This window comes from Pteropus vampyrus, unplaced genomic scaffold (genome assembly GCF_000151845.1).
Source record: "Pteropus vampyrus isolate Shadow unplaced genomic scaffold, Pvam_2.0 Scaffold23, whole genome shotgun sequence".
In the NCBI taxonomy this organism is placed as follows: Eukaryota; Metazoa; Chordata; class Mammalia; order Chiroptera; family Pteropodidae; genus Pteropus; species Pteropus vampyrus.
In genome coordinates, this window is record NW_011888804.1 from 10235821 (window position 1) to 10263112 (window position 27292).

The 27292-nt window shown below is 41.3% G+C and overlaps 1 protein-coding gene across 1 annotated transcript; it reads right to left on the bottom strand.

Moving 5' to 3' along the window:
- Positions 1 to 436: 436 nt before the first annotated feature.
- On the bottom strand, positions 437 to 26783 carry CRKL (CRK like proto-oncogene, adaptor protein). The gene is made up of 3 exons (XM_011355934.2): positions 25939 to 26783; positions 15981 to 16446; positions 437 to 4057 (listed from the first exon to the last, which is right to left on the bottom strand). Exons 1-3 carry the CDS (start codon positions 26247 to 26249, stop codon positions 3923 to 3925), a joined length of 912 nt encoding a protein of 303 aa, XP_011354236.1. The 5' UTR covers positions 26250 to 26783; the 3' UTR covers positions 437 to 3922.
- Between the last annotated feature and the right edge of the window lie 509 nt (positions 26784 to 27292).

A 27292-nucleotide genomic window follows, 5' to 3' on the forward strand; every position in this document is an offset into this window, starting at 1 on the left:
TTTACGAAAGCTAGACAGATACCATGCCCTTATCTGGGATGAGCCTGCTTGTTTTCCACTTCTGCTTGAAACCATTTGACTCTGGCTAGCTCGAGTTGAACAAACACTTAAGAGCCTTCAGATGTGGGTGCCTGTGAGGGAAAACATTCAAGTTTACCTTGGTGGTGTAAAGTGTGGCAACTATTACCTCATCCTCAGAAGGCCAAGACTGAGCACAAGCTGCTTCTCTTCTGTAGGAAGGCCCGCAGGTGGGGAAGGGTTGATGCAAGATCCCACTCTATTTCATGGTCAGTAGGGCTGGGTTGCAGGACTCAACTTCAGTGAAGCACCAGGTGTTTCACCAAGTGCTGCTCACCAGGAACTGCTTGGAAGGCTGGTGGGGGCTGAGCACCTCCAGGCAGCACTGAGATACCGAAACACCAAAGCCGCTGCCACCACCAGCTGATGCAAGTTTTATTGAAACAATGTACAAACAGGCCATGGAAACAAGGGTTCTGATGCCAGGACCAGTAACGTAAAATGGGATACAAAAATAAAAAGGCACTAATCTGTTAAGAAAAGACACTCAATGTATTCTAAGAATATAAGTCATTTAATACTGTTAATTTTATAGCACAAAATAAAACAAGCTATGATCCCAAAAAATAATTTTAAAAGCTTACACAGAAAATATTATTGCCTAAAGTTTACGATCTTAAGTTACAGGTCAAAAGAGTTTTGTGTTGTTTTTGTTGTTTTAAAACACACAGTGAAGACCGTCTAGAAGCAAGGCCACTGTTCCTCCTGCAGAGACAACGACCCTGTCTCAGAGAACTGTCCTTCTACTCCTTTAGAATATACAACTAGTTCAGTGTCCACAATGACAGCAGTTACCAGGGACATTGGTCTCTGGTCTCAGAGGGTGGAGTTTGAGGCAGAGCTCAGTGGTGTCCACAGAAAGCATTAGTCTTAGGTGCTGTGTTAAAACAAGAAATCCACTCATTTTAAGAGGTTAATGAACTTATTATTAAAGGATTAAATTAAAAACACCTGGCACAAAAACACATCATCCCTTTTCAAAAATAAAATGTTCATGTTTCCTCTGAGCAAACATTACAAGAGCAGTGGCTGTCTGTCCCGGCCCGCCTTGTCTGTAAACAGCTGTAAAAGATCGTTAGCACAGTGCCAGGGATGCTTGAGCTCCAAGGCGGGAGCAGCTGTCCTTCCCTCCTTTCAGTCTTCTAACAATGAGCGCAGAAGGTATCTTCTGGGTGACCAAAGTTGTCAAATGGCAGCCAGTCAATGCTTCCTCCTCTTTGTTAACCATGTTATCAGGTGGTACCATGCCATGCAGAAATAACAAGAATGATTCCTGTGTTGGAGGTCCTTCCCAGGATAAATTTTGAATCAAACTGTCAATGCCCTTTAGTACATAATTTGTTCACTTCCTGGGTTAACATCCAAGTACTTTCTTAAATGACAAACAGTAGAGCAGAGCCAGCAGCAATAACGAACAGTCCTATAAGGGAAGTGCACCCAGGAGGGAAGGCAGCTCCTCTGAAGATTTGCATCGCTTTCTGAAGCAGAGTCTTCCCAGACTGCTGGGGGAACCCAGGCATGAAGCCAAGGCAAGGGTGGCATTTTTTGTGTATTTAGTGTGAAAAGGAGAATTTCCCTACCTGTTAAAAAAAAAACTAATAAGGTTCCAAGTCGGAAAGGTACTATTTTTGGCACATATCTTGAGAGTTCAGAACTCAAGGTTCACCTTACTTTAGACTCTTGAGTCTCCTGGGTAGTGCTGAAGACATGCATATGGGCTGAAGTGATGAGCAGACTCACTCTGAAGCCAAACCTAGGTTGTGGGTGTTCATTCCGAAATGCTCCACATGATGTGAGTCCTGCTATATTAGTCAGTAGATATGACTGAAAAGAAACCTTGCTTTCCAAAGTGGTCATTTCCTTCTTATATTTGAAGCCAACTATTGTCATAAAAGGTGCCAAGCCCCTCAGCTAAATTTGGTTTAAAAAAGCCTGAAGGTTTATGCTCTCCATGAACAAGGCACACATTCCACCTTCTGCTAGATATGCCCCCTTAAGTACTGGGTCATTGGCCAAAAGGCAAGTGCTATTTCCAGGCAGAGTGTGAGGATCCTGCTACATACGTGTTATTTGTTGTGGGTGTTAAGGTGGGCCTGAACTCTAAACGAAAGGCAACTGTAATGGACTGGCACCTTCAGAACCAGAGGTGGCCAAAGTTCTGATGGGAAGAGCCAACTGCTGTCTTTTTCAAGAAAACGACAGACGGGCAGCCACAGTGATATTTTTTTTTAACTGACCATTGTGTCACACATGAGCACTCTCAAGATTCTTTCACATGGCAGTTACCTGCCTGACAGAATAATTTAAAAAGAAATTAAAAAATTGTTATTTTGCTGGTTCTGTCACCAGAATATATTGCTCTTAACCCTCAAAACCTATGACCCTTTAGGAAACAGGGCCATGATTATAGCAGATGCTCAGTAAATGACACAGAGCTGCTCATCAGGTTGTTGCTACATCTCTAGGTCTGCTGTATTCACTCTGAGCTGAGGCCTGTCTTCATCAATGTCCAGAAGGGAGAGTGGACTGAAATGCATGAAGGTTCCAGAATTCTAGTCTGCTATAGCCAGCAAATGAACCCTCAGTCACACATTTGTATCAGCTGGCTTGTATGAACAGGTATCTCTTTCCGCTAACAGGGAAACTTTAACATCAAACTGGTAAATGGTTAATGGTAAATTGGTTAATGGTTCTCCCTAGTCACAAAAACATTAGACATGAACTGCATTAACCAATTTCCAGAGCCTGCATTTTCTGTGCTTGGGAGTATCACGGTCACATAGACGGTGGGACCAGTATTAACAGCACCATCTTTCTCTGGCAGCCTGGGTTGGGGCAGAGGACTTGGCTTCAGGGAGTGAAATTTAAAGGTTCATTAATGAATTCAATGATTCTATGAAACCACCTTACTTTTTAAAGAAACTTAAGTACTATACTTTAAAGGAGTACATTCTCTGAAACACTGGACAGAAAACTGGCCACGTGCCCCCCACAATGCTCCTGTCACTGGCAAACAAAGAAAGCAAAGGTTTCCCCCAAAGCACCTTCCACACTGTTACTGTAGGGGACAGTGTAATCCAAGAGGCTGCCCAAACAGCTTGGCACACGATAGATTTTTTTTGTGTTGTTTGCTATATGGCAAAACAAGATACTGCTGGCAACCAAGAAAATAAAGGCCTCCACTTCAGGGTTGTTTTTTTTCATATTCCTTTAGTTACAGCAGCTTCAGTTTAGAAGCTCAGAGGTGTGTGCCACTTCTTGTGATAATACAAAAATCCAACCTGCTACTTAAAAACCTGTTCAGAACACACAAGTCTAATTAAGTCTTCCAAAAACCAACCAAGAAAAGGAAGAAAAAAAAAAAAAAGCCAGATTTGGGGAGTTTAGGACAGAATTCCCTCTCAAGGTTCACTTGCTCCGTTCCTCAAAGGAAAAACAAAATGGTGATTGAGCCACTGCTTTATGGCACGGCAGTACGCAATGCCACACCATGGCCTCAAGCTTTCTCTGATGAATATGACAGAATCAGTCACAAGTACAATAAACAGGGCAGTGATGAGAAGGGAGATCCTTTCCTTATCAACTTCTCTCCACTTGTGTGCTTCCATCAGTATTTCCAGTTTATGATCCAAAAGAACTCTAAAATTGGCTACTCTTAGACAATACGACTATGATACAAATGCCGAAGCAGCCACTGTGTGCATTCCAAACGTTTACGAGACTGTCAGTCTGCAGAAAGCTGGACATCGGCAACGCAGTGTAACCTGTCTGAGACAGAATGCTTTCCGACTCAAAGGAGAATATGACAGGCAGAACAAAGCAGCAGGAAAAAGGGCAACAGCAATCACTCATTTTCATCTGGGTTCTGAGGGTCAATGATTTTGACGTGCGTAAAGGGGAAAAGCCCTTTGCGCCCATTCACTTCGCCTTCCCACTGGCCATTTATATTCATCCTTGTGACTTTCACGATGTCACCAACCTGTAAGGATGGAGAAAGATGACAAAGTTAGCATTTTCTCTGCAAACTAAAGAAAAAAGAAAGTTAACATTAAATCACACACACTGTACTAGCCATAGGAACCTATATATTTTTAAGGACTCATATTTTCCCGGTGTTAAGACCTAAAATCGAGTAGTGCCAAAGACATTAAGGTGCCATCGATAAGCCCAGTGTGCTTCTCTCTAGCTGGTGAAAACGTGTGTTAGGTGAAGCAGCTTCGGAGCACAAAAGCAGCTTTTCTCCCCATATTGGCTATTAACTCCAACAAGATAGAAATGAACACTTGATTCTGAGTCAAGTCACACAAAAAAGTATATTTAAAAAACCTCTAACAATTAGCCCATGGCCCAAACATGTGATCAGACATTTTTAAGAAAACACTAAGAAATAACACACTTTACAAGGGAGTCAGAAACACACCGAGTAGGTGACTGACTACCTCTACACATGCCATTGGGAAGCAGACAACATAACACTTTGCTAATGGCTACTAAGTTTGTAAACTTGGTAATTTTGTCCTGATGTGACCACCTACCCATGTGAAAAGAGCTCATGCTGCAAAGAGCTGAGGGAAAGGCCAAAACAAGATGGAGAAGGAAAAGAGCCTGTGTGAAATGTGCTTCATGGGGCTGGGTTTCTAATTCAATGGACAATGTGAAGTCAAGGACTTGTCCATGGTCCCATTTTCACAGAGATGTCTATCTGCAGGGCTCCTTCAGACATGTTATCCCCCTTGATCCCCAACATACACCGACCTCCTGTAAGGTAGGCTGAAATAATGAAGCCAGAGGCTGGAGCCCTCCCCAAGGTCACAGGCTGGTTCACCATGAAGGAGGGGTACAAAGCCAGGCAGCTCCTAGTCCTGGCTGCCTGTGTCCCTGCCCCCGGCACAGTGCAAAGGCAGCAGACCCCACCAGCACCTAGGACCACTCAGCCTCCCCTCCGGGGCTTTTCTCACCAAGACACTCTCTGCCCTCAATGTCCTATCTTTGTAACTTCCCCCGGTGAACAGAGACTGGTTGCTATGAATTTAATGTATTAAAATAAACATACAAAAAGGCAAGGACAAGTAAGATGGCGTGTGGGTGTATACCTGTATAGAGGATTCAGTGAAGGGGGAGAGTGGGCAAACCACCACCCAGGTGGACTCTGCTGTACTAAGAGATGATGGTCCAAGGGCACCTGGGCAGTCCGGAGGCAGGCAGGAAGGCATTCAGAGCCAGATCCTAGATCTGACTCTGACAAGATGTTGAAGAAAAAAGGCTAAGGCAAGAATGAACTGAGACTTAAAAAACAAAGCAACAGTTTTGGGCTGATGGGTGATGTTGGCAGATGACAGAACCAATGGCTTCTCCCCATGAATGAAGTTTTTGTTTGCTCCACTCATTTGATGTCCTACAAAAAATATTTTGGTGTTTTGTCCTTTTATCAATAAATTCTCTATCTTCAACTGGACTCCAGATGCACAGAGAGCACACCTTTTGCTCAAAGTCTGTACTCTTAGTCTGCCTTAGCTGATGCTTGATAAATATAAAAGAGAACAAAGTCTCATATTCTCGAAAACTTGGCCCTAGGCACCTCTTCCACATTTCTTTGATGTGCTCATTCCTCCAGCCTGGCGACTAGGAATATATTGTCTTAATAATGCCCTCACCTCTGGTTCTCCCTGGCCTCTTACCACCTGACTCTACCAGCCCAGCCACCCTGCCCTGAGCCACCTTCCATGATCTATGTCACCCCAGCCCAATTGGCCAACTCCTCTCCTACAGCCAGATCCTACCCTCTGGCTATTGCTTCCGCCATTTCACCAAGGAATTCTTGATGGCCCAAGTCAACAACCTAAGTCCAGTTCTCTACCTCTGATGTCCCATGGCACTTGAAGTGGGAGACCTCACCTACCTTCCTCATTCCTCACTGCCTCACTCTTTTTGTGGTAATCTGTAAAATAACACTGCCAGGTGGGCACCTCCCATTTTGCACTGGTGGAAAGCAAGGCTCTGTGAGGTCAGGAGGTCAGGTACCTTATCTTCCAGGATTCTGGCAGACTCCCCTGAGGAAGCTCCATTTTGCGCCTCCATGGTCACTTCCCCACCCCCAACACACACGCCACCACAATACAGCACTCTCTGAAGGAAGGAACTTGCTTTGCTTATTTTGCACTCCATGTCACAGGTCTCTTGTAAGCTACTTTCTAAAGAAATCTGCAGAATTAAGGAGAAGGGAGAAAACTATGAGCTGATGTTCCCCACATGCTGGGGATAGATGGCCAAGCAGAGGAGCAAGGTTTGGGAGAAATGACAGGCACAGGGCGTAAAGACAGTAGCAGACAGACCTTACAAAGAAACAGAACTGGATCACCACTCTGCCTTTTAAACTCAGCACCTCTTCTTTGCACAAGAGCAACATCCAATCTCCCATCTTCAAGGCTCTTCCTGATCTGGCTCCTGACTGTTCTCATCTCTGACCCCATTTCATGCCTCTGTGCCCCTCCCTTCCAATCACATTGGCTTCCTTTCAATTGCTCCAACTTGCCAAACTCCTTCTCAGGTATGGACTGTATAATAAATGCAACTCTCTCCTCCAAGGAACGGCTGGAAATGCAATTATACAACTGTGTGTCTTAAGATGTTAAAAATCATGTTTCAAGCTATGGCCCAGAATCACCCAGCTGGTCCTAAGAAAACCTGGACTTCTGCTCTTCTTTCATAGTTGAAGAAACATTAACTCTGACCAAAATCAAACAAATCCCAAGGACAACACAAACCCCCTTAGAAGCACCTTCCTTATAAAGCTGCACATGCAGTGAGAGCAGGAAGGACCTCCTGGAGGTAGCCACTGTAGATGGGAGTATTTATTCTGCTCAGAGCGCTGGGCTAGATTCTATATTATGTACTTAAGATATGACCTGAATATTAGACCTACGTAAAACTAAGCTTTACAACAATAGGACATAAGCAATCTCTCATCTGCTTAAAACGGGTATAAGGTGGCACAGTGCAATGGTTCATGCTATGAACTTTGGAGCATGGGGCAGGACTGGATTGGTATCCTGGTGCTGTCACTTTTGGTGGCTACATGACCGTGGCAAATTGCTCAAGTTGTCCAAGTTTCGGTTTCCTTCTGACTTTAAAAAGTTCTCGTAATAATTAAAGGAAGTACTACATGGGAATTGTTAACCAGAACTGCCAACTAAGTAAACAGTAGATGTTATGCGAGTGGAGAGTCCTGAATGGAACCCAGCCCCCATTCCAAGCTCATGCTCCCAGATGGTCCTGGTGCCTTCTGGAAGCACTGTAGGAAGAACTGAAACAGCATGAAGAAGCACTGTATTAAAGTGGGTTTTCAGCCTTGTTAAGTAAGAAGGGTCCTTTCAAAACTGATGAGATGGGAAGGATGCCATATTAGAATGAGAAGAGATGAGGGGCAGGCCTGAAAACCGGGGATCTAATAATTTACTGTGATAGATACTAAGCAGCTGAGGAAGACAAAGGGAAGATGAAGAAGGGGGTAAACCAAGTACTGAAAACTGCAAAGAACATGTAAACCTTATGCCTTCCAATTAACTCATAATTCTGATGGTTTTCACAGGATACTTTCCACATCATTCTACCTAGTTAATTTAATAAGATTTACTGAGTATCTGCAGGGAAAATGAGCAGCTCACTCTCCATCCTCAAGGAACAGCTGTCTTCACTATGGGATAGATAATAAATAACCCACTGTCCAGACATGGTAATGCTCAGTGAATATTTGTTAGATAATAAAAAGTTTATAAAAAGCAGCAAGTGTCAGAAAAACAGTATTGAGTAAACCTTGCAGAGCATAGGAGCAAGGAGTTATTGCTTTGACTGAGAGCACCATGACCAGCAGAGATAGGTTAAGATTCAGCCTAGCAAAAAAGAATGACTGGAAGACTTCTGATGACCACTTGACCATTAATGCTTCATTGTGGCCTTAGAGAAGCTCTCACATGTCAAAACATAGCATGTCAGTCCTGCTGTTGTCTACCTCAGTCCAAGGCCCTTCACTTGGGAACAAGCCTCAGAACACCAACAAAGAAAAGATGTCCTGGCTATGTTATGCCGCCTGCTGCCCACAATTATGAGCCTGGTTGTTTTTAAATTAAAAAACAATGCTTCTTCTATGTCTCTACTGAACGACGCTCTGGCTCAAATCCTTCACAGCCATCTTGCTGTTTCCTCTCATCACTCCCAATTCCATTATGTTGCCCTTTTTTTGGCTTCACAGTAGAACTGAGCCAAAAGAAGCACTTGCATTGGAGGGCAGATCAATCTCAAAGTGGCTGAGTATCAATAACTCAGTTCAAGGAGCACTCTAAGCCTGGAAGATGTGGCTGACCCTATCAACAGATCAAGAGGAGACAGAACCTTATATACCATCTTTACTGTGACCCTATAACGATCCTAATCATTATTGTAACTGTCATAATGCTATCTTTTTGCCTAGCTGAACTTAGTACTTGGGGAATGCACATGTTAACTCTAAAACTGAGCATACACTGGTAAGGCACTAGTCAGCCCCATTCTTTATGTCTAGTGAGGACCATGCAAGAATGCAAGAGTTAAAGGGCAACAGTTTCCTACAGCTTTACTTGTCTGCAGTATTAACAGAAGGGCTCTGGTGATTCTATTGCCTGACTTCTGGCACTTGATTCAAAGACCAGTTGAAGCCCTGGAAAGCCCAAGCACTAGGTATCCCCAATCAGTCTCCATTACCCATACTAATATTTTGAGAATGCACTCTCAGGTTACACAAAAATAAGATGAGGAGCACAATGGGTTTCACTGGAATGAGAAGTTCTGACTTGGGTGACATGAATGAGCCTTGGATATTAGAGAAGACCCTGAAAGTATCTGCAGAATTTTATGTAAATGCATTAATGTATGTTGTTTTTCTGGAAAAAGATTTCACAGCTTTTACCAGATTCCCAGAGGGTCCATACCCCACCCCCCCCAAATATAAAACAATAACCCATGTCTTATAATCACTAAACAGTTTTCATCCTATTTGTGGCTTTCATTTATTTATTCACTAAAATATCAAGCCAGGCCCTGGAAGGATACAACAGAGAACAAAGCACACCAACAGCCCTATCCTCACAGAGCTGCTTGGGGCCTTCACCTGTTTTGATACCTGCTTCTGTGTTCTCTGTGCACCTGTACCAGAATCAAAGCTACTGGAACTAGAGGGCGAGGACCCCCCTTGACTGTCTGTGTGTCCTGAGCAACAGTCAAGTAGTCTCGGGCACTCTCACCTACAACAGGATGTTGTTTTTAATACTGAAGACTTGATTTCTTCCTTGAAATTCCAATTATCCTTCAGGGCAGTAACTTGGTTAAAGAAGGCTGCTTACTGGTTAATACTTCTCATGAAAACAAAGGGATTTAGATTGTAGAATGAGCCAGAGTTTAAAGGTATGCTGTGATGCAAGAGAACATGGGCTATGGAAAGGAAGAAGTAAGACTATCTCTGTTTGCAGATGACATGATCCTATATATAAAAAATTCTAAAGATTTCGCAAGAAAGCTATTAGAGGTAACAAAATTCAGCGAAGTTGTCAAGTACAAGATCAACACACAAATATCAGTTGTGTTTCTATACACCAGTTCAAACAATTAAGAATGCAATTCCGTGTACAAACGCATCTAAAAGAATAAATTAACTGGTAATAAATTTACCAAAGTGAAGCACTTGTACACCAAAAATTAAAAAACAATGCTAAAAGAGAAAGACATTCTGTGTTCATGGATAGGAAGACTTAATATTATCAAGATGTCAACACTATCCAAAGTGATCTACAAACTCCATTCAGTATTATCAAAATTCTAACAGCCCCTCCTCTTTTTTTCCCCCAGAAATGGAAAAGGTGGTCTTCAAATTCATATAGCATTGCAAGGAACCCTGAATAGACAAAACAATCTTGAGAAAGAACAATGAAGTTGGAAGACTGATACTTCATGACTTCAAAACTATTACACAAAGCTACGGTAATCAAAACTATGATATTGGAATATAGAGAGATATACAGACCAATGTGATAGAATTCAGAGTTCAGAAACAAACTCATACCTCTATGGCCAATTGATTTTTGTGCCAAAAATCATGGGGAAAGAACAATGTCTTCAACAAATGTTGCTGGTACAACTGGATTCCCACATACAAAATAAAGAATGTGGACCCCTACATCAAACCATACACAAAAATTAACTCAAAATGGATAAGTGACTTAAATATAAGAGCTAACACCATAAAACTTAGAAGAAAACATAAGGGTAAATTTTCATGACCTTGAATTTGGTAATGGATTTTTAGACATGACATCAAAATCACAAGCAGCAAAAGAAAAAATAGGTAAGTAGGACTTCATCAAAATTCTAAAGGATTTTCTAAAAATTCCTACAAAAGGGCTGTGATTAAGGAAAAAGGCACTTTTAGTACAGAAGTAAATCAAATTTCTAAAACTAGATGCTGCAAAGAATAACTGACACAACATCAATGACAGAGGGTGGAGAAGGAGCTCGTCAGTGCTGATGAAATGCCCTCAGATTCTTATTAAGAAGCTGAACGTGAGCTTGTGGGCATCTCCGACAAGCCTCAGTGAAAAGGTGAATCACTGCTAGAACATGATAGAAAGCAAGACAGTGGTCTCATTACATGTTAGGAGGCTATGACCCTGTATAGATCTCTGGAGTTGAGTTGGATGCTTCATGATAATCATGTACAGATCGGACATCACCGTGGCTACATACTACAGGTCACCCAGGCAGAGGAACTCACATAACCTTTGAGAGGTTTAAAAAATACAACTAGTACTACTGAAACTTAGATTTGCTCTGCAGATGTCATCTCAGTAAGTACACAGAAGAAGCAATGAAGAAACTGCTAATGTGAATTTAATTCTAACCAATGAACAAAACCAATTGGCTGAAGTAGAAATCTGAGACTTCCAGGCTAGTCTGTGAGGAAATTGGTACCGTGGGCCTTAGGAAGGCCAATTTAAAAGATTCTGTGACCAGATGTAATCCAACGACTAGCGGTTTCAAAATGAGAAGACAATCCAAGAAGAAATCTGAACAGTACAATCACATATGACCCCAATGAGAGTGAAAAGTGAGCTCAAAGAACACTGAGCATCATAAAAAGAAAGAACATGCACCAAAAATGAAAGGATGTCCTATACTGAAAAGGAAAGATTTCTAAGTATTGATCAAACAAGGAGTCCAATAGTGGTCTCTTGCCATAGAATTATATAATAGGACACTGGAAGATCCATGAAGGGTCAAGTCTCTTGGTTTTGTTAAAATAGGCATGATAGCAAATTCTATAAAATGTAAAAGGTGAGCTTGAAATCAAACCTGGACAAAGTTCTGATGCGATCAGCAAAATATGGTTTATTACGATTTAGAATGGGAATGAGGTGTTTGGAAAGCAACATGGGCTCAACCAAGAACAAGTCATGCCAGACCACAACCTCACAGTCTTTTTTTAGATATGAGACAGACTAGGAGAGGATGCAGAAGACTTACTATAAAAATCTGGATTGTGCTTTTATAAATTGTGCAGTTAACATGAAACTGAGGGGTGGGTAATCGATATGCTAGAAGACATAATCAAAATTTTAAAATATTCAGAAAGTGTACAGATAGTATAAGACCAAAAAGAAAAAAACACAAAACAAAAAAAGTTGAGGGACAACTGTAGGGCAACACACTGAAGTCCAAACACTGGGCTAGGTAAATACAGTAAGGGAACTTGGTTTGTTTCTTCCTAGGATGCAATGAACTTCTTAACTACCAAAGTCATCCAAGACAGGAGGAACTACAAATGAGACTATGCCCCAGAAAGTCCACAAGGACAGAGACCTTTGTTTTGTTCACTGATGTACTCCGACTAATATAACAATGCCTGCTACATAATAAGCACTCAATCCTTTGCTGAAGGAGTGAATGTTTTTTTTGGAGGTGTCCCAGTTCAGACTGGAGGGCCAATGGATTCAGACGCTATAGAAAGCTAAAATCATTAGGAAAATGGTTAGACTAAATGATCTAATAAGTATTATTACAATGTGCCTTTCTTCTTTTGTATTAATTCCAACCTGAATCACTTTAAGTCTTTACTTACAGTTTGAGATATGGTTCTTCCTCCTCCACAGTATCTGTTCCACTGACTTTATTCCCACAGACCCCCTACCTTATGTCAACTGTTTTTTAACCCATACCACAGTGGAATACTCCACTGAGGCTCCATTTAGACATTTTGATACAAATTTTCATATAGCAAATACTCATGGGTGTGTACACCCAAAGTTAAGTACAATCTGAAAGTGCTAAAAAATTTCTTCCCTTTCTTTTCTAGTCAGAAAAGTATACTGGAATACAAGTGTGTGAAAATGACATGATTATACGGAGACTGAAGCATTTGCTAATTTATTTTAAATATTAATAAATAAAAATGTCTGTAAACTTCAGAACCTTCTCAGTTGTGAGAAATTGGCTATTTCATACCACAATGAAGGCAACACAAGAAACCTGTTAATCTCCTCCGTTTAGTCCTTTGATAATATGGCAATAGCCCACTGCCTTGCTTTGTCTTTTGCCACTTTTACCCAACACCCAGCATCTCACCAACCTACAGCTACTTAGTGATGTTAGTCCTATTTACTCAAGCTCCTCCCTCTGCCAGGAATGCCTTCCCACATTACCCAGCTAACTTCTATTTACCCTTCATAACTCAGTTCAAGGGTCACCTTCTCCAGGAAGCCTTCTCAGACCAATACCTACACATACGCCCATCTCCACTCTTCTTCGCACTGTTATCTGCACTTAACCACACTGCTGGTTTCTGTCTCTATTCTTTCACTAGGTAGCAGAACCCTACAAGGGTCCCCTCACAGGTTGGTTGCATGAACGGATGATTAATGAACAAATTAACATCAACTTTTAGAGCCAGGGTGCCTTTTAGGCTCAAAAAAATTTAAGTAACCTGCTCAAGATCACACCAGGAAAAAAAGCAAGGATTTGAATGAGGGTCCATGATCTTTCCTAACCATCTTGCTTCTCCACTGTGTTAGAGAACACGACTTTGACTACAGGTATTTTATAATGACAATAGCACCCTTGCTCCAAACATTCTCTTCTGGCTAATGCTCTACTTTTGGAAAAGGCTACATGGCTTCCCTCAACCTGACAATGTTCTTGCAGGGTGTGACCTGCTTCTCAGGAGCCCTTTTAGGCCTGCTATTCCAGGAGCATAGGAGAGCCCTGTTTTCAAGAAGTTAGGACACACACTGCAATCCTACTTACACAGGTATCAAATCAAAGTAAATCCCAAGGATCAACTCGCTTCTTGAAAAGAGGTGAGCAAGAAAAGAAAATGGCTAAACACAGAGCTGTTTTAAAAATGTCTCTTTACTTGAAAGAACATTCTTTCTTTTCTATTATTATTTTTATTAAGCGAGGCAACCCTTGGTTGACCTCACAGATTGCAAGGACCTTGTTAGCTTACAATCCCTTATTTTTTTATCTTTTACGCCTATAGCACTTGGTCTTCCTAGGTAGAACATTCTTTCAAAAATAGTTTTGTGGAAAAAAAAACTTGTGAAATAATTCAAGAAATAAAGTTCACCTAAGCTATCATCGTTCTCTGTAACACTATCAAGGGGAATAACGAAGCTTCAATTACTGGTACATTTTGTCCTACTTGTCTCACCTTTCTCATTTTAATTTTAATACTTTTCCTGGTAACCTAATTACAACAGTCCCAAAAGAGTTGTTTTTAACAAGATCAGACAGGCACCACTAAGTTTTAGAAGATAACACAATTCATAGAAATATTTACTTATGCTGTAGCTGAAAGTCTCATTTAAATACACAGAATGAGAAATACCATTAAGTGGAATTTGGCAAAGGTGTATTTCTTGGGTCTCACTTACTGTAAAGCACCAATGCAAGACTTTGATGAGGCTTACATGGCTGCATTAGTGTCATGAGGAGGCCTCTCTCCAACGTCTGAGAGACTAGGAGGGCTGCGTAATGGCCAAGTATATGAATTACCTTAAAATTACACCATTAACCAGACAGCATCTTTCTCCTCATCCTGGTCTAAGGCATCTACCTATGTATCCACTCACCAAGCCTAAATGTTCCCCTCTACAGTACCTGGTCTTCCTCTCTATGGCCCTCCTGTGCACATTCCAAGGAATGTGCAGGAGACATGGGTTTCCAAAATGCACATTTTAGAGCCAGAGGCAGGTGTCCTAAATAGAGTGAGGCTTTAAACCCCAGCTCAGGTAACAACCCAATTCCTGACTTCCTTTATGGAACCTGGAATTCTGACTGGGAACTTTGCCTCCCGAGGTTCTCATGTTGGCGTGCCAACAATCAACTGCCTAATACACACAAGTCACAACAACTCTCTGAATCCTAGGCTCTCTACTCCTATGATGAAATGACAGATGTGAAAATGCCTGAGAAAGCAGAAACCACTACACAAATTAGAAGGTATTAAGAGCCCAGGATACCCCAAGTTATTTTAGAGTGCTAAGGTGCAGACTAAGCCAGAGGTGTTCAGGGGTAGTTCTATGTGGGGATGAGAAAGCCTGAAGGCTTACACAGCCAGGACTCCATTTGTGGAGGCGGCTTCCTCTATTTTTTTTTTTCCTATTCTTCCACTGGGAAGTATAAAAGCACCTGGGTCTTCCCCAGACTCTAGTCTCTGCTACAAGCCTCACTTTTTCCTTACAGCCAACAGAAGAGGGAGGTGTAATTCAGAGAGATATGACTCTTGGTCCAGAGAAAACTGAGAATAAGCAATGAAGAAAATACACATGAAACAAATTATAGCTAACTTTTATCTGTGGGAAGGCTGTTTTGTGGGTTAAGTTTTACTTTTTTGAAGTGACAGGCTCTATTAATTCATCCTTCTGCCATGTACCAAATTATCTCCCAACCATACCCTGCTTTGACTTTGGGGTTAATACGCAGAGAACAGTCACTAATTTAATGTTTCTAACATATACAATTTGATAATATTAAGAGTATTCAATGGTAATTATACAATGATACTTACACTGCAGTTTATAATTCACAAGGCAGTTTCACGAGTTATCAATACGTGAAAGCGTTGGGATTTGTGGCACCAAATCTCATGTTCTGGTACAATAATATTTACGGCCTACTTCACTAGGTATTTTATACTTCAGTAAGAATAACACTAAAAAATATATGGTATCATTCTTCTAAAAATCTTTAAAATCTTCTTTGAAATCTACTTTATTTGTCAGATTCTCCTGTCCATTCTTCCCCAGGACTGCCAGGGGGGTTGTACTCATATATGGTCCCTCTGGACTTAATCAGATGTCTCACCAAACTTCTACCTTCTGGCAGAAACTGTGTATTGCAGTTTTACCACCACCCTCAAAAGGCTCATCAGCACTGGTCTTAAGGACTTTTTTGCATTTCCAAAAGCCACAGGAATATGCTAAGCTTTGCAAGAATCTTTTTTTAAAGGCAGTTAATGTTTAGAAAGAACATGACTTCGTGATTAAAATGTTCAAGTTCTATTTCATGCTATTATAATTTACAAAATCTTTAATAAGACCTGAGATATTTTAAAATTATTCCTCTGCCGGGCTGAAGAGGAATTCTAAGGCATTTATTCATATTTTTCCTCAACTGAACTGACCACAATGTTAGAAATATGGAAATGTACAAATGGCTATATGTCATGTGGAACACTCACAGTGGACCTTCCAAATCATCCAGTTCTCTTATTCCTATGAATATAACCTTGAATGAGCAGTCATTACTTTGCAGAAACAAAATTAAAACTAAAGATGAAAACCGAATGTCAAAGAACCCCAAAAACCAGCCTCAGATTTTACCTCCAATGCCAAGGCAGTCTTGTCATAAGCACAGGGTACTCTTTTCTGGATTGCTTTTGCAAAGACAGGTCCATTCTGTGTGGATGGCAAAGGGTTGATTGCTGCCCCCGGGGTACTGGAAACTGCAGGTAGAGGAGTTGTGGTTTGAGGTTGAGCATATGCATGAGCAGGTTCTGGGATCCCATAACTGTTGGAATTCCTATTTCCATGTTTTCCATGTGGTGAGGATCTCACAAGCTTTTCAACATAAGGGACGGGAATCATCCCAATCCGGCCGTCCTTGTTCCGGGCACTCCACCACTGTTCCTCAGGCTTCTCTATTATCACCAGAATCTCACCCTTTTTAAAGGGCAGGTCTTCGGCATCATTTCCAGGAAAATCATAGAGAGTCCGTACATATTCCAGATTTTCTTCTGCTGTAGGCAGGTTGGGTGCTGATACAGATCCCACTGATGGGCTTGGATACCTTAAGAGAGAAAGAAAATTATTCTAAGAGAAAAATCTTACTCTATACCAGTGTTTGTCAAACTTTTAAATAAACCATTCTCTATAATAAATTATTTCTCTCTATACATTCTCAGCTGTTTAAGGTTCTGTCACACTATTTTACTTTCCATTGTTTATACTGCAACAGAAATTAATACTATGAATGTGCTTTTAAATCACATGCTAAGTACGTATACACACATACAAAGTCCATATCTGTTTTACAAGAACCTTTTGTGTACACAGATACCTGGTCTGAATTTATTTTAAAAATCTCAAGTAAGTTCAGTAGCTGCCTTCCTTAGGGTCCTGTCACAACCACCACATACTCTTCCTCCTGGTCCTAATCTGTGGCATGCATCCTGCACACTTTCCTAGGTACCCACAGAGAGGATGACACAGATCTCTGTCTCTCAAATTATAAAAACCAGAAAAAGGTTCATATGCTTTCCAAATTAAAAAAAAAAAAAGTCATACTGCATCCTGTATAACAGGAATCATCATCTGAGCATCCAAATGAAAGCATGTGAAAGTTTTCACTGCAAAACTCAGAGAAGCAAGAATTCTCATCTAAGCAACAGTTCATAGACACCACCACACTCCTTTTGCTGTGCTCAGAGATTCAACAGGTATTTTGCTTTAGTACGTTGTAGAATGCACTCCCAGAGACAATTATAAAAGCAGTCCCTGCTCTCCAGCAACATCCCATTTGTAATGCCTTCTGCAAAAGAAGTACAGAGGTTTCTCTTCACCTGAGAAATGTTCTGAAAAGTTGCAAATACAAGTTTTAGAAAAAACTACCTTACCATTAGCTTTTCCCCTCCTAACTTCAGAAGAGAAGCACAGAAGCTACACCGGAGTATAATAAACTCTGGCCTTCATCTAAAGAGTGCACCTCTTTAGGAGGTGACTTTATCTGCAGGACCATCACCAAAGCCAGGTTCTAGAATAGCCCTGAGGGAGTATATTAGGATATTCCCACTGACTATGGTTTCCGATTAGCTCACGACCATTCTTTCTTTTCCCCCCATTAATGACCTAAAAAATTATTTCAGATAACAATGTGATCTAAGTAGAAGCATTTTAATATAAAAAAAGTTTCCTTTATAAAAAGTGTCACCATATTATAACATTCAGCAAAAAAAGGAAAACGAGAGAAAAAAAATCCCATAGTTCCTGCTCTAACGTAGCTACAATCCTCCTTCCCTTCTCCCCTTCCACAAGCCCAGTTTATGGCTTTCTTTAAAAAAAAAAGCCTGTGGAAGTTTTTTGCCTAATATCACACCACAGGTGTTTCTCTACATCACTGGTCTTCTTCATGATCACTTTCACAGCAGGGTACCACTTTTCATTCTGGGAGCCTGCTGCAATGAAGCATCCCTGTGTTTCCAGATATTTAGTTTTGCTTTTTCCCTATTTAATAATTCTTGTCACAAACTCTTCTCACCATATTTTCTCTATACTGGATTTTTTTTATAAGCCTAGATTCCCATATTGAAGAATGGCAACATCTTCATGCTCCTTGGTCCATACTGGCACACTGCTTTCCAAGTGGCAGCCAAAACTTGTATCTTTTTAATGTAAATGACTAGCTTCTTCATTATCAGAATACCATGGTGATTAGAAGCTTGATTTAAAACTGAAAGGACTTATTATTATTTATTAACAACCAAAGGGCAAATTGCTCACTACAAGTATACCTAAAAAGAGAGCAGGAGTGGTAGGAGCAGCAACAGTAATAAAGAGTTGACATTCATTACCTATGCTAGGCATTTTTTGCAGTCTTTGCAGACATTAAATTGTTTAATCCTCACAGCAATCTGGTGAGGTAGATGTTGTTATCCCCATTTCACTATGAGGAAGCCAAAGCAGGGGTCAGATTTGCACTCGGGCAGTCTGGTTCTAGAGCCCTCACTCATAACCTCTAAGTTAGTCAGACTCATGGATAAACCCTGCATCTTTCAGATGTATAAAAATTAATGTTTTAATGTCTGTAAAACATTCAAATAGTTCCTGACTGACACTGAGCAGCTACCCACTGCACCCTCTTTAAAGTACACCTCTCCTCTCTTCTCATTTCAAGGGCCACAAAGATTCTGTGAAAAGTTTGGGTAGTACTACATAAATCTCAGATACTTTACTAAGAGCACAACAGGTTCCAACTCAGACACTGTCCAAGGGTATTTTATTGTCTGTATAGTTAAATATTAAAAGCAGTTCATTCCACAACACATATTGTGAGGACACCAGTACAGCTTCAGTGAGTAGAAACCCTAATGAAATCCATTTACCCAGGTATCCACTGGCCTTACTATGTACTAAAAATATGGGGGGGACAAACAATGAGTTAATTAAAACCAAGTTCGTGCTCTCAAGAGTACCAATTTAGTAGAGGAAAAGACTAGAAGGCAAATGAAAGCACAAAGTCATGATGTATATCATGACAGACAGGGACAGGGTCAAAGAATACTCAAAGGAGTGAGTTCTAGTAAGGGACAGGAGAACAAACAAGGAGGTAATACACCAAAAGCTGAAGACTAGCATCCTTTGAAGCTGAAAGACTTTGTGGAAGATACACTTACATATTTTGGTTTTACTTCAGAAAAAGACTAGAGACCCAAAGGTTCAAAAGCTCTCTTCCCCAGCATCCCCAGCTCACGGGGCACACTGCTGCTGGTTCCTATAAGCACAGACCAGGAGCTTTGCTGGGGAGGACCTTCAAAGACTGGCAAACTTCTGTAAAGGACTGGTACATGTTTGAAGCTTTGTGGGCTACCTATGGTCTTTGTTGTATATTCTTTTATACAATCCTTTTAAAAATGCATTTTGTATAGTACACTATATAAAAACTATCTGGAGTCTAGCTTATGAGTCTGAAAACTAGGGCCTTGTAGGCCACTGCACCTACCACAGGTTTTCTAAATAAAATTTTATTAGAACACAGTCATGCCCATTCATTTATTATCTATGACTGCTTTTGTGCTATAAGGGCATAAGATGAGTAGGCTGCGTGGCCTATAAAGCTTAAAATATTTACTACCTGGACCTTTACTGAAAGTTTGCCGATTCCTGGTCTATATAATTGAGTTAAAGGAGCACAGAGTGCTTTTCAACTTTCGACACCTCCCTGGTGAGGGTAAGTGTGTATAAACCTAATAAAGATAGAAAATGGTTTATACTTTCTCCACAACTATATTACTGTAATAACCTTGGGGCTCATTTCCTGATTCAGTACACGAAAATACCCTTAAATCTGACATCAAATCTCTCAGCCACATTCCCGACATAAATTCGATGTCTTCCACCCCATATTTTCAAACTCATTTATTCATCAAAATCCCCAGCAAATTACACATTAGTTCCTCTGCAGATGAAACCAGGATGATGCCAGGTCAGATATACTTGCCCTTTCTATTAGGCCCCACTGTCCAAAGATATGTGAAATATAAAATTGGAACTATTCATTTCACGGTTTGTTCCTTGATCAAGACTAAATAGCACCCATCAACCCCCTTTTAAAGTTTATGTACAAAGAGTTGTCCAAGCCCATTCAAACAAACTAGACCCATGCTTCTCCCTCTCTTGTGACTATGGGTCACGTCACACTTGAGTAGCAAGGCCCTGGATGACTAACTGGTAACTGGCTTTTCTATCTAATGACAATGAACCTCTCTCCTCTCTTGGTTAAAAGCATTCTCAGCTTCACATATAAACAGATAAAACATTTTCTTTAAACCCAAGTGTTAATATCTTCTAAGCTTAAAATCTTATTCACGCTGAAGAAGCAATACAATCAACTTCTGGTGGGAGAGTGTTTCAAAGTTTTGGGTAAAAGTTTTGGTTTTTAAAAGGGGGTACATGGATATTGAAGACTTTTCTTATTATATCCATATATACATATATCTTTTTATATGTATTAAATATTTCACAGTAAAAAGTTGAAAAACGAAACAATAAATGGTAAAAGAATCAATTCCAAGAAGACTAGCTAACTCTCTCTCTAGAGAAACTGCTTTAGGTAAGTTAACCCTTCTTTACCACTCAGTGGCACCAAATACTGAGGACCTTTCCCTTCTATACCTGGGGCATTCACACCATCACTAATGGTTCTTATTCTATGCCTCTCCACCTCCTCCCACAGCTTCTCCGTCTGCTCATTCCCATTCTGCTCATTCTGGGGCCTCCATCTAAGCTTAGGCTCCCCAACTCTCTTCTCAATAACAAACCCATCTGATTGTTAAACATCACTTGGCTTCCCTGTTGAAAACAATCATCCCCTTACCCTGATGGGTTCTCTTCTAGTCTCTCAATTAAAGACACCATTCTATCATCCCTGAAGTCATCTCTTTTCCTCATCTTCTATATACAATTGCCCAGAAAAAGACAGTCATTTTCCATTTTATATTTCCAACATGTTTGATCTTAGTTCAACTTCTCACTATCCCTCAACCACCCCTGATTAGTCCTACACTCTCCTCTCCCTACCAAGTCCCACACCACAGATGTTTCTAAAAAGTAAAACTGACCATGACAATTCTCTTCCTAAAAACTTCATATGGCTTCCAATGTTAAACTCATTTACAAAGTACAGGAGGCCCTTTACAATTTAGCATTATTCTTCCTTCCTAGCTTGCTGCCAATCAGTCACACTAATTACAACTCTGTGCTTTTCCCAGCAGGCACTGCCACCACCTCTTCTATCTCATATAACTTGTTCTCATCCTTCAAGAATCAGTCGAGAAAGCACCTCCTCTTTTCAAGCCTTCCCCAATCCCTTAAATGATCATAACTGCTTTTAAACACCAATGGTATTACATTTTAATTTGTTCAGTATGCTGAGCTTCTCAAGGCAAGAATCGTGGTTTACTCTTTACTTACTGCCTTGAGTCTAGTATTATTAGACTTTGGTACACAGTAGGCATCGATATATTGAAATTCCTGCTGATAAAATTAAAATGCCAAAGACACAGGGCATTTCCCATTACTGTTTCTATCCTTTTTTTCCTTCTGAAAACACAAAAGCTTTGACATTGCAATTCCCTTGACCTGGTTCAATTCTGTTATACAGACAAAGAAATCTAGTGTGCTACTGGCTTTGCCTTCCAAGCCTCTTCACCTCACTACTGCTCCACTCACGCTCTTAGCCATCATTCCAGACTAGCTGCCACATGCCTGGTGGCCCCACCTTACTTGTTAGGATCTTAGCTCAGACTCTAGGATAATCTGAACTCCCACTAATAAGCACTGCCTGCCTTTTTACTTATCAGAAAGAACTAAAATATTTTAGCCCGAAGGAACCTTAGAAATAATGTTCAGATCAAAAGGAAAATTCTTTCTTAGGTAAAAAAAACTCTCTGGATTTGAGACTTAAACAAGAGTAAAGTCACAAATCTTAATGGCTTTACATGCCATGGGAACACAACTCTTGACTGGGCAAGCTTCCATTCCAGACATAATGACAATGTTCTTATATCTCATCTGAATCGAATTTAGATAATTTAAACTACTGGTAAGAAACTCAAAGGTTTATTCACAGAGCTGAATTCTATGCTAATCAAAATTACTAGTACTCCTTCTCCCCTATTCCCAATGATAAAAGACCAGATTTGAGTTCCCTTAAATATTTTGAACAAGGAATATGGGATGACCCAACTGCCTGTGGTATCCTCTGGTCCATGCAGGGCTTGCTTTCTGTTTCACAGGTGTGAAAATCCTCTCTGAGTGCTCAGGTTAGGCTAAGCATTCTTTCTTGGTTCTCTGTATTAGATAGCACAGAAATGGCCTTTTAAAAAAATCTTAGTAACCAGTAAGCTCCTCAAGAGCATAACAGGGATTGCTGAGTCAATGTTAGTTCCATATTACCAGGTACATGTGATGTGCAATGGTCTGCTGAGTAAAAAAACAAGATTTTCTCTAGGAGTCAACTTGCCTCAGTTTAAAAATTTTTTACTTCTCATGATTCTTCTCCTACCCTTCATACATAAGCTAAAACTGGAAAAGTTACACAAAACATACTTTCAAGTTTCGAAACCATGAGAAAATGTAGTTCATATCCAAAAAATCCACTCAGAAACTTCTGAAAAATTCTGTTGTTAAACTGGAAATAACCTCTATTAAAAAAACACTAGCGCTTACCTGATTACTAACTATAACTTAATACACAGAATGTTAAAAATGTTTATACTCAAATAAAATGGAGGCGAAAACCACCACAGGATTTGTTTATCTATCAAATTATTTGTAATACAAAAACTACACCCACGTGCAGAAAGAGAATCCTTTAGGGTCATTCAAAAATCAACCAAAGCCATCTGACATACTTTTTTGGGGTTAAATTTAAAACCTACCACAGGAATACCACAAATATAAAAAGCAATTACAGTAATAAGATAAACCTAGAGGACATAAAGTTATAAATATAACAGGTCATCTTTATTCTTCTTTCCCTATCATCCCTCTTCCCATCAGCATCAATCTTATATCCAAAATAGGCACCTACAAGCCATAGCTATGTCAGTCTATATGATGTCTATATGACATGACATACATGACATACATGTCATCAGTCATCATCATTTTGCACCTGCTTTACAGTAACAGCCCCAGGTCATTCCCTTGCTTCAAACTCTCCCATGGCAACCATCGTACTTTAAAAAAAATCCAATTTCCTTATCTTGACCATTCTATCTCCAAACTCTTCATATATGACCTCTTCCTTTAAGAACCACACTCTCAACATACTGGCTGGCTTTCTCATCGCAGGACTTTGCCTAAGTTCTTCCCTCTGCTCGGAAAGCTCTTCTCTTCTTTAGTGCAAGCCGAAATTTCCCAGGCTTGCTTTCCTTCTCTACCCTTAGGTAGTTTCACACTTTCTCTAACTGCAGTACCTCAGGTAAATCCCTTCTATTATAGTCTCTTGGCCTAGATTTACTTCTTTCATAGCATTTATTAATCTCATGTTTTATTTTTCTACTTTTTAGTCTGCTCCTCCACTAAAATATAAATTCCATAGTGACGAAAGTATGTCACCTATCTTTCCCAGTACTTATCACTGGGACAAAATTCTCTTGTAAATATTTGAATAAAAATATAGAATTAAAATTTAAGGAACACTTCAATTAAAAAAAAAATCACACTAGAACAAAACTAGCACCAATTCTTAAGTTCTGAGAAAGACAAAGTTATGACCTTCTGCTAAGCAAAATAAACAACATAAACTATTGGCCAAGGGGCATGAAATTTTGGCTTTTAAGAACTATTTTGATGCCTAAAAACGAAGCCACTTACATTTATCCTGTTTGGGGTGTAGAGAAGCTTTACACTGAATTTTGCATCTGGCCTAGCTTTCACTAGCCTCTAGTTTTCTACAAAGGCTAATAACATATCAAACCAAATCCATGAATTTCAGGCTTGGGAGAGGCACTCCAAACACTCAGTACAGCAAAGTACATCCAGTCATTATATAATTCAACCAGCATTGTGAAAGCCCTCTGAGATATAAGGGAAAATGAAAAACTAAATTACAGCAACATGCCTGGGGCGGAGGGCATAGGGAAAAAGAAACAAAGTCGAATGTGAGGGGGAGGGTCAGGGAGAGGCCTTATTATTTGTGAGGTGCCTGGAACTACAGGAAGGATTTCAATAGGTGAGGAGTGGGTAGAGTTAGTCAAATGAAGAGTCAACAGAGACAGCAAAGGTTTTGTGGGAATGAGTGAACAGACTAATGGCTACATTAAAAGAAAGAGGAGAGGGGATAAGGACAGATTTGAAGATTTGGTATCTAAGGAGACAGTATGGAAAATTTGGAGTCTTTTTTTTGTGGGTATCGGGAAGCCACTAAACCATATTCCTTTTTCTCTCTCTAGAAGGGGATCAAGTCATTTACTTATGCTTTTTGAAATGGCTGTAATACCTATCAACTCAAAGCAAGCACAATGCCTTGCACATAGCATGGCTTAATAAATGCCTGAAATTAATGATATGATTCACTTTCCCAAGTTAGGGAATTTATTTACTTAAACATATTACAAAATCTCATTACAGTGGGTTCTAAGATTCTCCCCAACCCCTTATATTGTGTTCAAAGTTGAGTCCAATTACCAGCATCTTCAGGGACCTGTAGGTTTCACCAATCAGGTTCTTGCTGTCTAGGTCTTTGTTACACAGTACTTGATTTATAATCACTTTCCCCTAGTTTTTAAAGTCCATTTAGTTCAGTAGTTAATCTTATAGTCATTATACTGTCATGGCTTTGTTTCTTCTCTATTCTATGGAAGCAACACTTAAGCTTGGCATCTAGTGGATGCTCCTTAATTGTAACAGCTTTTAATGTTTAAAGCTCAGAGTAATATCCTGTCAGTGAATCTATAAAATCAGAAATATCTCATCACCCAAAATTTCCTGTCCTTTTAAAATAGATGTTTAAGAAACAAACTGGGCAGTGAAATACCATTTACTTTTAAAATTCTAGGCCATTTCTTCAGCTCACAATTGGCATAATTTAAATAAAAGAAACCTCTGCCACGATACTAATTAAGGCAAATTAAAGCAAATAATCAAATGAAAGAATATTTTACTTGGAAAAGGGGATGTTTGATGTTCAGTGTCACCTTGGGTTAACTTTAAAATAGATATTAAATCATTAGACTTAATACAAAAAGCACATATAAAACTGAACTAAGATAGAATTAAAATAAGTGTCATTCAAAAATTTCCCTTAGTAGGTAAACATTCTAGCCTTATTCTTCTTCGGACTTTAACCAAATGGATTTTTTTGTCTACTATTGGCCCAGCTTGGGGGAAAAAAAAGAAAAAAAAAAGAAAAAGAAAAAAAAAGCTCTTATCGTTTAAAACTTTTAATTAATGTATGATAAAATAGAAAGAGTCTGGCTTATTTCATATCTGGCACCAAAGTATCAATATAGACAGTTCTGACATTTCAGTTAAAGGTTTTTGTTTCTAAGTGCTAAAGCATTTTCTTTTGTCAATTGTTCCAAAGGCTGTAGTCCAGGAGTTCAGAGACCTGCAGAGTCCAAGAACCTCGAATGGTGTGCAAACGTGTGTCTAAGGGCATTTTTTAGGGGGGAGGATGCCACGGCTATCTAGAGTCTCAAGGAAATCTGTGGTCCAAAAAAAGGTTAAAAAGACCAAAACAACAAAACCCTGCTTTAGTCTGATAACCAATTACAGAACATAACGAAAAGCAAAAAGCGTACATTTTAATATGCAACCGCGGTTAATCCTGTTTTAAGACGCATCCCGCTCACCCAGCGACCCAGATCCTGACACTAGCCTTTCCTTCGAATACCTTCTGGAAAATAATCTGGTTCAGAATAGGAGAAAATGAGTTCAACCACACACCCCCCATACACACACTCTTGGATCGACCTCAAACGAACCAACCCGGCCATTGTCGACCTTCCTCGGGGGTCGGAGTGGGTTGCGGCGGGGAGGGCAGGGGTGCTCGCGTTACCTGGGCGCGGGCTCGATTAGGGTGGTGGTATCCAGGTAGTGAATCTTGTAGAATTCCAGCAGGGCTGGCAAGTGGTCAAACTCCTGGTCCCCGATCTTAAAACGGCGGTTGGGCAGCGAGTTGATAATGTAGTGGGAGACCCGGGAGTTCTCAGACACGGACAGCACATAGTCCCCTGGGCAGGTGGAGGAATCACGGACTAGGAACATGCCATGACGCTGGCCCTGGAGCCGGGTCTGCGCCTCCTGGCGAGACACCGGCCCCATGTACCAGGCGGAGCGGTCTGAGGAGTCGAACCTGGCGGAAGACATGGTGCTGGGCCGGGGCTCTGGGGCGGGTCCGGGCGACGGCTGCTCTCGCCTGCTCTGGATGCCTTGACCCGGCAGACGGCTTTGGAACCGAAGAAGGGCCTCTCGGCACACCTTGAGGCGCTCTTAGTGGGCCCAGCCAGCACCTTCTACTTGGCTCCGGGCCCGCAGCATCCTCTGCCCCCGCTCGCCTGCTCCGGGGCCGCCTCACGGAGGGAGCCGGCTCGGGGAATGGTGGGCAGAGCCCGAGGTCGGGGCGGGCAAAACCGAGCAGCAGCAGAGGCCGCTCCGGGATTCTCGAACTTCCCAGCGTACCAGGGGTGCCTCCAGTCACTCCTGGCTTGAAACGCGTCGGCTCCGCACCCCCACGGCTCTGCACTGACCCCCGCTGCTACACCAAGCACAAGACTTCAAGGAACGTCGCGCCTCCAGGGCGGTTTCGCCCAGCCGGTTCCCAAGAGCCACAGCAACAAGATGGCGGACGCGGGAGAAGCAGCCGGCCACCTCCCCCTCCGCTCAGCGCACTCTAACTGCGCAAGCGCAAGCTCAGATCCCAGCTGCCGCCAGGATCCTCCCCGTGACGTCGCGCGGCTCAGCCAATCAGGAGGGCGGTCGTGATGGTCGGGGCGTGCGCCGCTTGGGCTGGCTCCCGCGTTCCGGGAGGAGGCGGAGGAATCAGCGGTGGCGGACACTCTCTTCCTGGGCTGCGGTATGACGCTGGGGGCGCTGTTGCAGCTGAGTCTCCCGGCGCTGGCAGGAAAACAGCTGGATCTGAGAGGGAGCGGCATTTCGAAAACCAGCTCTGGGAACAAAGCGTAACGTGCTAGGCGAATCTCCAGCCTGGGAGGCGTGGCAGTGAGGTTACCTAGCCAGCCAAGGGGACCCGCGCTAAGGGAGAACGACGGGCAGACAGCCCCGGATGGGCTGAGATGGCGCAGGAAGATTTTGATCGCGGGGGCTGAGGCGACCACCAGATAGGGACTAGGTGACACTGGCCCGGGTGGCTTGGTAGGCTAAGGGACCCGGAGTGGCCAGGTGACCCGAAA

Coding starts and splice junctions, on each gene's coding strand:
- CRKL (XM_011355934.2), bottom strand. CDS start 26,249: ATGTCTTCCGCCAGGTTCGACTCCTCAGACCGCTCCGCCTGGTACATG. Junction 16,447..25,938: donor CTAATCGAGCCCGCGCCCAG/GTAACGCGAGCA, acceptor TTCTCTCTTAAG/GTATCCAAGCCCATCAGTGG. Junction 4,058..15,980: donor AGACTGCCTTGGCATTGGAG/GTAAAATCTGAG, acceptor CCATCCTTACAG/GTTGGTGACATCGTGAAAGT.